The 12,369-nt window shown below is 43.1% G+C and overlaps 1 protein-coding gene across 2 annotated transcripts in view; it reads right to left on the reverse strand.

The window, feature by feature from the left end:
- Positions 1-9,606, reverse strand: part of RABEP1 (rabaptin, RAB GTPase binding effector protein 1) — a 50,560-nt gene extending 40,954 nt beyond the window's left edge. The window contains exon 1 of one of the 2 annotated variants that reach the window (XM_050909036.1): positions 9,557-9,606. In XM_050909036.1, the coding sequence (XP_050764993.1) occupies positions 9,557-9,590 (34 nt within the window). In that variant the 5' untranslated portion in view covers positions 9,591-9,606. Of the gene's footprint in view, positions 1-7,916; positions 7,942-9,556 lie in introns of those variants that run through there. The other variant, XM_050909037.1, reaches the window with a different exon arrangement.
- Between the last annotated feature and the right edge of the window lie 2,763 nt (positions 9,607-12,369).

Here is a 12,369-nt window from a genome sequence, read left to right on the forward strand (position 1 = left end):
ATGAATGTGAACAAGCACCACAAAATGGAGTTAACACCAGATTTCTTTCCCTCTGTGGTTCCCTATCCCTTCCTACATAATTTGGCCACCCAAATTGGTAGCGAATAAACTGAGAAAGGGAACAACAGGTGAAGACTTACTTTCAGGGAATAGTAATTTAAAAGCATTAGTTGTCAGAAAAGCAGGTTGCAGGCATGAAAACATGGTGCCTTAGAGTAACCACTTAAAGGATATAAATCTTAATAAATGGCCTTGAAAATATTGTTGCCAGATGTATTTATGGAGACACTGTGGTGATAAAAACAGTATGACAAATAATAAAAGATGATTAACATCTTTATTTGATAAGGAACAGGATACAGTTCCTATCATTTGGAGTAAGGTTTCTACATCAGTTTGTTTCCCTGAGAACAACAGACTACTACTCCCCCAAGCCTCTATAATCTATTTCTTGACAGAAAACATTGCCATCATTCTATATATTCATATTTTTTGCTACCACTTGTCAACGAAATGAATTCCTGAACAGTTAAAGAGGAAGAAAATCCTCCAGCACAAAATTTTCAAAAATTTTTAAATATGCCTGGGGTATAAGCAATATAGAATGTGAAGACTTTACTAAGCCTGTAGTCATGATCTTTTTAAATCAACTTAAGTACTGGTGGTCATCTGAAAGCGTAGCTCAGCACTCCCACCTCGCCCTGACCACATACGCCTTTTATCCCCACCATGCTACAACAGCCTTTGAGGCTGTACAGTGACAGGATCAGAGAACTGATACAGCAAAAATTCGGGGGTGGGAGGGGAGTGAGTCAAACCAATTTTCAGCCAAACCAGGTCCCTGATCACGCTTATCACTTGGCTGGGCATATACCAGAACTGGCACAAACATGACAGCAAGGATGTAGACTGGTTTAACCTGTGAAAAAAAGTCTGAACTATACTCTTGGACACTCATATTACTACTGTGTGGTCTCCACCCCTTCCTTTATGCCAGCTCTACTGCTCATCAGGTCTTTCACTAAATCAATTAAACTCATTAATCCAGCAGTGAGTAGTTCTCAACTGGGTGACTCTATCCCAGCCAAAACCAGGACACTGAGCTGAACTGGCTCAGTGATGGGTGCAATGCGCAGAGCTGGCACAAAGGAAATGATGGGAACACGATTGTGGGAGCAGGAAGAAGGCGGCAGGATCACTCCTTTCAGCAGCAGCAATCTTCTAGACTGGCTTAGCTGTAACATGAAACCACAGCCTGTGGGTACAGTCTGATAATCAGTTTAAACCTAAGTGCATGCTGCTTGCCAAAAGAAATAGCCTGGCCTTCCTTCTGTCCTGCACTCTCCCTTGTGGCAACTGAGATCAGTGTAGTCATGCAGCAGAACCTACTTTTTAAGACTTGATGACTGTCATTTGTAAGTGATAAATGACCTTCCTCAAATCCTGATTTCCATTCAGACTCTCCAGGGGAAGCTTACAAACTTAATCTGTATCAGAAAGCAAATTCCAAAGCTCAGATTTCCCATCAGTGTTTGTATACACACAGGTTTTGAACAAACACAACTGAAAGGGTGTCTCCAGTATAGATTCATTTAGACTGGTACAAAACCTAGAGCTGTAGATAAAAATATGTCAGAAAACATTTGTATTCCAGCATAAGGTTAGGCTCACATTTACTCTTGAAAGCAAATACGCTAGTACAAAACTGCATTTAGATTAGACCCTATAACGTGCCATTACAACCCTTCCTGACGTATCATCAGCTAAATGTAAGCCTCAGTGCCTCAAATGAATGTAACCTTTGTAACACCAGGAGTTTCTACATCATTTAGAGATTTAGCATCTTTATCTCCAGTTTCATCTAAAACTCAAACAGAAGCTGTGAAGACCAGACAGCCAGCTATAATATGTTCACAGCTAGAAGCGTCAGTCAAGCACAGAATCTGGAGTTTGGCTAATTGCTTTCCCATTAATTTAGCACACATCTCTAGATACAGCACAAGGAAGAAGATACAAACAGACACTGTGAGCTGACAATTAAGAAAATCTTACTTGAAACCAATCTGTAAAAGAAAATTTAAAAGATGTAGCATATGACATAAAGATGCCAGCTTGTCAGATGATTTGAACTAAGAGAGCCAAATCTATGCTTCATATTTCACCAAAATAAACCAAGTAACACCACAGCTAAATTATATCACAGTGATTTTGGCACAGACTACTCTTAATGTAAGATGAATGTTCCAATTCCTGTGTCTGAAGTCAACGGGAGTCTAATATGAACTTCAGTAGGCCTTAGGAAAGACAATTTTCTTAAAGGGTACCAGACATGAAAATTTATAGTGGATGGTTAACATAATTACTGCTTGAGCAATAACTTCTAGCACTCGTGTGTTTCTTCCTATGTAGATTAAGCCAATGACACTGAAAATACAGATGTAAGGATTGTTTTATACTCTGTGGTTGTATCAAAGTTACTGTTTGCAAGTTACTGTATTTTTTTTTTTAAAGCAACCAACCATGGTGCTAGTCTAATCATTTTGCATAGCACTGATGTAGCATAGATTAAAATATAACACAAAAATCACTTCTGTTGGGGAGTATTTTAATGGTGACCACCCATGCAAATACAAAAAGTTACCCTACCGAGGCATGGGTGTGGTGGGTAAACAGTTATACATGGAAACACTTAGACAAAAATGGTGAAAGAGAGCTCCTTCTTTCGTTTTGCATATTTCTGTCTTTTGTTGCGATTTAAATAGGATTTCAAGTCTTGTTGCAGTTACCTGCAAGTTAAAAACATGTATCTACAAAAGATGCAATAAAAACCATACAGTCTATTCGGGTCACTTTCTTAAAGGCATGGGCAACACTGGTATAATCAACAAAAGATGGTTTGGTTTGATCCTCAGTTAATCCTTTTCTCTCACCTACAGGTCATTCCCTCTGGAGCACCACATGGTTAATGCTTCTGTTGTCTTTCAATTATTGATTCTGATTCACTTTGCCATGTATAACTTCTGTTATTGCATTTTTGCTCCATAGTTTTACTAAAAAACATTTTCAGAAACCACAAAATATAACAAGAAGATAAATAGTAATAAAAAATCCCACCTGAATTTAAATTTCTTCTCTTGGTGTGACTCACCACAGTAAGGCAAGGCTCTTCTGCTTATTAAGTAACTAAATCAGGCTGCCTTTTTTTTTTTTTTTTAAGATCTTAGTTATTTTTCAGTTCTTAACACTGCCAGACACACAAGACAAGACAGGGCTCTTAACTGCACACAGAACAAAATGAGCAAATCGCAGCAGTGTGGGTTTCCTGCCCTGCTCTCTACTGATACCAACTTTCAGAACTGCCCTGATAGCCAGAAGATGGAACTCTTATATTTTTTCTACCTTTCCAAGAGGCATAAGTTAACTTCCAGCAACTAATTTTCACAATCTATGAGGCACTTAACAGCTTTGGTTTACAAATAAAGATACCAAAGTATTAAAGAATTAGATGTCAGCCAACCTCATGATAAATAGGTGAGTAACTGAAGTTCATTGCCTGCAAAATAGCATAACCTGTTCTGAGAAAACACTCAGAACTTGAACATGTATAAGGCAGGGTTGAAAAGCAGATGAGTACTTGCTCTATACCAAAAATAAAGCACGAGAAGATCTTCCCTTCTTAGTACAAGAAACTGGAGAGCTCTTAAATAAAGAAAAAGATTTAAAAAAAAACATCAAACAAGCTAAGATTCAACATAGCTAGGGAGCAATGCTGTTTGGAAAAGAAAAGACATTTTTCACAGAGGAAGTTTGCGCGGTCATGCGATTTTCTCTAGAAGAAGAATGGACGCATGGAGGAAACGGAGAGTGAGGGTGTGCTAACTGCAGAGCAGAGCAAGCAAAGACCAGAGCAGCCAAAACAAGGGCAAGGTACACGGGACACCCACAGACTGGAGGTTGCAAAAGGCCTGCGAGAGGGAGAGCAATATTTAAAGAAGATGAGGTGATGGCTGGGAAGGAGGACTGAGGAAACCGAAGGATTAGCTGAAGAGCAGTAGTTGCCTAAGACAAGGTCAAATGACTGACTGTTTGACCGGAGAGGAAAAATCTGTGACCAAAGGTCAAGTAAGGCCACATTTCTGCCGCTTAACTGTGTGGAAGCAGAAATTGCCAGGGGAGATGGAAACAGATGTGAAGGGTGATTCGAAAGCTTTTATTTTCCCTCTTCATTGTATTTGGAGGAGTCAGGCCAGGGAAGACAAGCACCACAAGTCAGCTGAATGCCAACAGGAGTCGCGGCTGACAGAAGCAGACATGAATGGAAAAAATTAAATAAATAAAATGAACACAGCAATTCCTCATTATATTAGCAGCCAAGCTGCAGTTCTGCATTCTTAAGGTACCATACGCACTGCTAATAAAGCAACAGGACAACCCAGAAGTTCTCAAGCACTTTGTATATTTCGGTGAAGAGCTAAAAAGCAATGCTCCTCTTTTTCAGAAAGACAGAGAAATACTACCTAAGGGTATGCTACTCACTTGTTCCTCCTATGTCAATTTACATGAAGATATCAAATGATTTAAATTTTTCCAGAGATAATTCATCATCATGCTTAACTGACTATACCATGAGTAAAATTACACAATGTTTACACTATTTATAGAATAACTTGCAGAGGCTAGTACGATTAACTCAGACACCACTAAATCAGATACTGAAAACAATTCTGCAAGTAAAGACTATGAGCCACTCAGAAGCACTAGACCTTTGGAGTGAAAGATGTTCCTCTTAAATACACACACACACGATGGCATTTAGAGCTAGTCGTCTTTTTTTCCAACGTTGCTGTCAGAGACTGCTTAGAAGTCTGCTTAGTACGTGCTGCTTATCAATGTTATCAGTTCTTATCTTGGAAGACTTCAGTCAGAGTAAAGCCATAACCTCATGCTTTTTCTTTTTTTTTAATTACATACTTATACCAAATATAATAAAATACCTAAATATAATATAGAAAATTTCACATCTTAGAAGTACTTTCTAATAAAATGCCTGGAGTGAAAACCCAGGAAGTCAGTCATTCAACCACCACACGTTATGAAGCCTATGGGATTTGGTCCACTCCCACGCTGAGAGACATTGTTTGTTTTAGCTTCTTAAAAGTTTTAAAACAAAATTCCTTCTTCAATCACTTTCAAGGGAGCACACACGAACTAGTTCCACAGTGGGAATCCGCTCCGCCCACAAAGGGCTATGGGAAAGCAACTAAGCATCTTGAGGCATCAGGCCAGAAAGGGAAGAAAACATTTACTAAGGCCATCTTCTCCGTGATGATGGTGAAGTGGCCAAGAAGCAATACAAATGGGCAAAGAATTTATATTTTCCAGTGTTCAAAATGCAAGAGAGAGTCAGTTCACTTGTTAAAGTATATTCATTGTGCCTTCAGGCAAGTCAACAGCTAATTATAAAGAACAGGGTCACGGTATTTTTCAAAATTAAGAGAGAGATTTGGGACTTGGCTTCAACAGGAAAACAGACACCTTGAATGTGCATATTTCCACTCTGGAGCAAACTGACCTGCTGAGCGGATCAAAACTTCCCTAGAAATTCTAAAAGGTGAAAACATGTACGTTCAAGGTGTCCATTTTGCTTTTTAAGCCAAATCCCAGATTTGTCCACTGAACTGACATTGAAAAACATACAGCTTAAAAAAAAAAAGCGTGAATGTTTGTGCTTTTTAATTAAAAATGTATTTGTTCAATAATTGTAGTAACAATTAAATAATAATAAAACAAGGACCAAGCAAAATGAAAGTGAGGGAAGAAATTTTTTGGCTCTTGGAAAGTACCAACAATTTTGAAGTTACTCCCCAAGAGAAAAGAGTTTAACATTTGACAGTTACATCAACAACACAGAGCTGAACTTCAGCGCTCAAAACCAGTCCCCTACCAACCACACCTAGCTTTTGAGATGAGTAATAGCATTTTTAGATACTTCAATTTCATTTAAAAGTGATACTTATAAGGAAAATAACTAGAAACATAAAAGCGTCCAAGGCTTAAGTTTTGTTACTTAATTTTCTACGTGACATCCCAGACTCCTCCACTAGCAATGCTCAGCCTCTGGGATATGTGAGAAGTACGGCGACAGCAAGTCTCAGCTCTTGTCAGCATCCCATATTATGGCCACATGGAAACAATGCAGCTCATGGCGCTGCTAGTGGTACTAAAATCAATACGGCAACATCCTCCAATCTTCTATATACAGCTGAGCCGATCTCTCCACTGAGACTTGGCATAATCTCCGACCACAAAAAAGAGACACTGTTTCTACTGGCCTAAGCACAGGGGTAAGAACAAGTTACTCCAATACTGTATGAATTCTTTCTGATGGCAAATTCTTATTAAAATGATACTGTGCCATTAACAGTTTCCTTTATCACAGAATAATATCAATGGATATGCTATTTATCAGTCTGACTGTACTAACGGTTTAAGTTTAGTAGTGCAGTAAGAAGAGTTTAATGATTTGCATATCATTGTAATTAATTTTAGTCTTGAAGAATTAGTGGTTTATGTAACTGCAGTTTCTTCAGTGAAGCATTTTCCAGATATGAGAAGGAGAATAATACTAAAGCCTGAGCATTCTGATAGGGAAAAACTATGCCAAAATATTTTTTTTGATAACCTTATTTTCAGAGATGGCGAGCATCCAGATCTGAATTAAACCCAGGGTGGCTGAGAGCACACCACCTTCAAAAATAAAAATATTTTGAAAAATAAGGCATTACTGTTCCAGTCACACCATCTAGACAACACACATATTAATTAAAATCTCAAAAAAGCGCACCTTGACCAGGATCAATAAGCAGCACACACCTACTTGCTACACAGGTTGACATCATTAGCTAACAGTTCACAGCACAGTGCACAAAGCTACACCAGCAGCCAAAGGACTCTGCACTTAGCCTTTCTGCGATTGTTATCATATGGAAACTCTATTACCCCACACAAAAGAATTAGAGGGTTATTAACATCTATACTAAGCCAAAGTACAAAAACAGGGTAGGACCTGACGTCCATTCTTTTCCTATTTCTTTGTGCTATTCCTTCCCCTCTTCTTGGGCCCATTTTCATTTCAGTATGGGCATTAGAATAGAATATACATTCTATATTATATTCCTCTCATGTTGTTCCATATATGTCATTTCTACTACAGTAGAAATAGTAGTTCTTTTATACTTGCTTTCAACAAAAAAGTCATAGCGAATGTGTCTTGCACAAATAAAGACTGCATAAGGTATTTATAATCAATATAAGTAATTATGAAAAGCCATTTTTTTCCTTAAGGGAACATACTAATCCAGTTCGATTTTGTCACATGTAATCTTAAATCAGAGGTTACACTACTCCTTTAAGGAATAAATTCAGTGCAGACAACTAAAAATATTAAATTTCTTCAATGTTTTCTCCACATTAAAATAGAACAGAGAAGTTTCAAGGCACACTTTTGGCAAGTTACTTAAAAATAAAACCAACACACATGAGAACAATAGTATAGTAATCAAAGCGGATACAAAACCCCAAACTGGTCCTATTACTGCCAAAGGAGGATGGGGGAGAGGAGCCATTTTAGGAGCTCTAATTCTTTAGTGCGAGAACACAGCAACCACTTTCAGAATCCATCCAACTTGCAGCCAGTTCCCCCCCGCCATGTGCCTTATTTACAGCATCCGCATCTTCCCATAGCTAGAAAGCATGAGAAAAACAGCAATCTGTACCTCCTACAAGAAAGACTTCATCAACCAATCAAATTACTAAATTTTACTTGCACCTTTTTGCCTTCTTTCTAAATAACAACAACAAAAAACCCAAAATCTATCCAACTTGGAACTTCTAATATACTACTAACATACAACTACCTTTCCTGGTCAAGACGCAGCGAACATTTGTACAATGCACAGTTCCACTGCACACCTGCAGTCAGATAGTCTGCAAGAGCCAAGAAGAAAATTTGTTGGAAGTTGTTCTGTAGCTCTCAGAAGAAAAGGCTAAAGAACAATAAACAATGGTTATTCACAGGAAAGTACACAAAAGCAACCCATACCAACACCAATCTCACAAGTATGACAGCAAGTAAATTCACCTTCCCCTTAGCGCTCTAGAAGGACAAGCATGCAGTCATTGACCTTAATGTAGGAAAAAAACCCCACAATCTAAGCACCTTCATCATTAAAACTTTGGAAAGGTAGACTGGAATATTGAAATCCCTGAGGATAAGCACTTTCTCGTGTAACTCCACCAAAAAAAAAAAAAGCCCACACAATTCCCTAGATATGCATAATTAAGAATACATCATTGCCCTTTTCTAACAGAGTGCTTTCCCAGGGAAACTCATCTGCTCTCTAAATAAAGAGAGCTCTGGCATAGTCCCATGGCTGGGTAAGCACCTATCCTTCAAGATTCTGCACATCTCTCTAGTCCTCCTATTTCTACATTATGACCAGCCTCAACTTAAATTTCTTGCTCTCACCCCTTCCCATACATCCCATACACCAACATTGCCCCTTCAATGCCATCTTCCAAGCTAAGCATTACCTACAGTTTTTCTGATATGCATACAGTTCTGTAACCTATTCCAAGGGAAAAAACACTTCCTTGTCCGTAATTCCTCCCAAACCAGAAACAAATAACCTTTCCATGACAAAAAGCTTCAGGGAAAGCTTAGCTTCCTCCTGCACAGGTAAATACCACCTTGAGAGAAGAGCCGTCATTTTCTTTGTCTTTTCCAGCACAAGAACGAACTGTCCACACCAAGTATCCTGACCTCAACCTCCTCAAGTGCCTTTTCGCTGCATGCATATGGCAAATACAGCCCTACATCACCTGCCGTGGCCAAATCAATGACGGAGTCCTGCCCAGCCGAGAAATGTCTACCTGGATACAAGCATCATCACCCTTTTCCTCCCCTCCCGCGGTCCCCCCTTCCCAGGGCAGGGCAGGGAGGCCTCCCTCGTCCCACCGCACGCCCAGGCTGAGAGCCCCTTTCCTGGCAGCGGCGAGCAGCGCGTCCTCTGAAGCATTATCCTCCCGCCTTGTGCGCGCTGGGGAGCCGCCCTTGCTCCACATTAAGCACGTTTACAGACTAATAACCACCTGCGATGCCCCCTTCCTTCTCGCAAGGCCTTCCCGACCCACCTCTCCCAGCCAAGCTCCCCCCGGCCGCTCACCGCCCGCCCTCCCCTCACACGGCGGCTCCCACCGCCGCGCCGCCCCGCCACCGTCCGCGCACGGCTCCCTCCTGGCCCCACAGGCCTCTCCGCAGGTCTCCCCTTCGTGCATGCCCCCACCCCAGGCCGCCCCCGCCGCTGCCCCGCGCACCCTGTCCCGGCGGATCCCACCTCCCCGCCGCCGTCACCACCCACCGCCGCAGCCCGGCCAGGCCGCCTCGCCCCAGGCCGCTGCCCCCCGCCCCCCGGCCGGCGCGGCTCCGCAGGCGAGCCCGGGGCTGGGCAGGCCGCGGCCGCCCGGCTCCGCGGAGCGAGGCCGCCTCCCCGTTTACCGTCCGTCGGGGGGCTCGGGCCGGGCTGGGCCATGGCTCCGGCGGGCGGGCGGCGCCGCCGCGGCCTCCTCCGCCTCCAGCCGCGGCGTCGGAGCGGGAACCGCTACGCCAGGGGGCCCCGGCGAGAGACGGGAGCTGCCGGCCTGGGCCTCCGCCTCCTCCGCCTCATCCTGACAGCGGCCGCCGCCGGCAGGAGGAGGAGGAGGAGCGCCGCGCAGGCGCCCACGGTGAGACCACGGGACCGGCTGCCGCCACCGGGGCTGGGAGGGCTGGGGCCGCGCTGGCCGCCGCTGAGGCGGGGGCAGGGGCAGGGGCAGGGACAAGGTGGCTTCTGCCGGGCCGGGTGCCGCCGCCCGGCCCCATGCTGAGGTGCTTTGTCACCCAATGGCCGAGAGGGGAGGCAGAGCCGGCTCCGGCGGGAGCGGGGCCGAAGCCTCCGCCCGTGACGGGCAGGGCCGGGGCGGCGGCGGGCTGACGGAGGAGCTGGTGGGGCTGAAGGCGCCCGACGGGGTTCCCGCCGCCCCGAATTCGCCCCGGGGCCCGGTCATGGCCCGAGCCGCCGCCTGCCCCCTCCGCCCGGCCAGTCCCCTCAGCCTCGGCTTTGCCTGCAGGCCCGGCTGGTCTCCCGGGCCGCAGTGAGGCCCTCCCCCGGGCTCCCCGGGCCAGGGAGACATCCCTGGGTCTGCTCGCAGTGAGGCTAGCCTGAAAGTATAGCTAGTATTTATTATTCAGATAATTGGTATAAGTGACACCAACAAATAGCGCCGTATAATGCAGGGAGGGAAGCAGGCGTGAGCAGGATGGGTGGCAGAAGGAGCCTGTCCAGCCACAGGATCTCTTCCCCACCACCCATGGTGCGCTGGTCTGTGTTGATGGAGGAGGGTGTTAATCCTTCCACCTAGCTGGGAGATCGTGTCTAAACTCCAGGTTTTTACCAATAAAAAAGTAGATTTCCATCCTTTGAGCGCATGTAAAGTCACAGGAAGCAGAGTTGGAGTGGAGAGTAAGATACCAAGTCCTGTCAAGAGCAGGATCTGTTACAGCTAGCCTTTCTTATTCCTTGCATACCCTAAAAATCAGTCATCTTTAAACTAAATCTCACTTGTTGCCACAGTTTTTCAGGCCTTGCTATCAAAATACGTGGTATGGCAAGGCATGGGATTCTGCATTTCGTATTAAATTTTTGCTCAAATACAAACTTGAAATAGGGAGTCTTTGAAACTTACTCCTTTACATTTTGCCCGTTTTGATCAGTTGAGGTAAATCTTCTCAGTCTTTGCTGTTGTAAAAAGCAGGCTTAAACTAAAGACTTAGCTTTGCAGTGTTCCCAACTTGAGATATGTACGGCTTTCTTTTCATGGGTATTTGGAGAACCCAGAACTGCCAATTGCTCACGGAATTGCTGGCTTAGTGACAAAATGATCAAAGGACGAAGTATCTATCACTTGCGGTACATTTACAAATTTCTTAGCTCCTGCTTAGGCTCTTTTAGAAGTAGCTGGATATTACAAGCGTTCAACACATAAATCCTTTTGAAAATCTAGTCCTAACTGTGGGAGCTGAGCTCTTGAACTCTTTCCTTGCATGTGTTCATATGGGTACCCCAAACCACCCATATTAGCGGCTACTTTTATCCTGTTCGTGTCAAGGCAAAACTCCCACACATTTTTATTAGTCCAGGATCAAACTCTTACACATCACTTCTGCTGCAAACAGAAAGATAGTATCAAGCTTGGTATCTGTTGTACCTACAAGCACTTATTAAGGGATGAATATCATATCTCTTCCATCACTTCCATAGACAAAATATTGAGTATTGGAATTGCAACATTTCAAAATCTTTATCGGAACTCCTGAGCTTACATATTAAATGAGTTTTATACAGTAGTTTGAAGAATAGAAAAACTCTCAAGGGGCTCATAGGTTTTTTTTTCTTCCTTCTTGTTCTCCAATCTAAAGCTGTACTAGCTTTATAGGTATGGTTCTTACTTACTCTTTCCTTCTTTTTCTGGACAGTAATTGGACTTGACAGAGGCAAAAGTTTAAGTAGTATCTAGTCACAATATCTTCTAACCTGGAACAATTGGGTAACTTCCTCTGTGCCTCCCAAAACATCCCATGTAATTCTAATCACTTGTAGTTCTTATAGCCTTGATCTCAAAGGATTTTCCAACATGACTCAGCTAAACCTTAAAGGAGGTAAGCAAGGTTTTAACAGTGGTTTGCAGTCATAGAAACAGGTCTATTGCAGTGGCAGAACCAGCAGAGACCAAAAGTCCTGAATTGCAATCCCCATGCTGTAAATGTTAGACAAGAGCAGTATTAATGAATCAGTGAGGCATAGGTCAGATCTAAAGAGCTGCAGGTGGGCAGAGACTATTTCTGGAATAAGCTTCCTCAGAAATAATAACACTCCTAGAATCCCATGCATTTTCGTCAAATATATTTGGCCTAAAAGTCTAACATGGGCGTTTTCAGCATCAGTACCACAAGCAGCAGACACAAGTTAATGGCAGATGCATCTTCCTGGAGGGTGTGTGCTGTGTCAGTACAAGCTGGAGGAGTAGCTGTCACCTTGCACTCTGCCTGAAATTTAATCTTGCAGGCTTACTGGAAAAGATAGGTTTGCAGCTTTTGTTTAAACAGTAACATCCAGTGACAAGTAGTAAGTGTGTACGCTCAGTGGTTGTCTGGAGACCAGGAGTAAACTGAGGGGGACTGTGGTTGTTTGGTTGCAAAGAGCATAGTGAAGTAATTTACATAACACATCTAGGAGAGAGGAAGTATTTTCTTTTTGCCTGAGGAAAATAAAC

Source organism: Gymnogyps californianus, chromosome 20 (assembly GCF_018139145.2).
Source record: "Gymnogyps californianus isolate 813 chromosome 20, ASM1813914v2, whole genome shotgun sequence".
In the NCBI taxonomy this organism is placed as follows: Eukaryota; Metazoa; Chordata; class Aves; order Accipitriformes; family Cathartidae; genus Gymnogyps; species Gymnogyps californianus.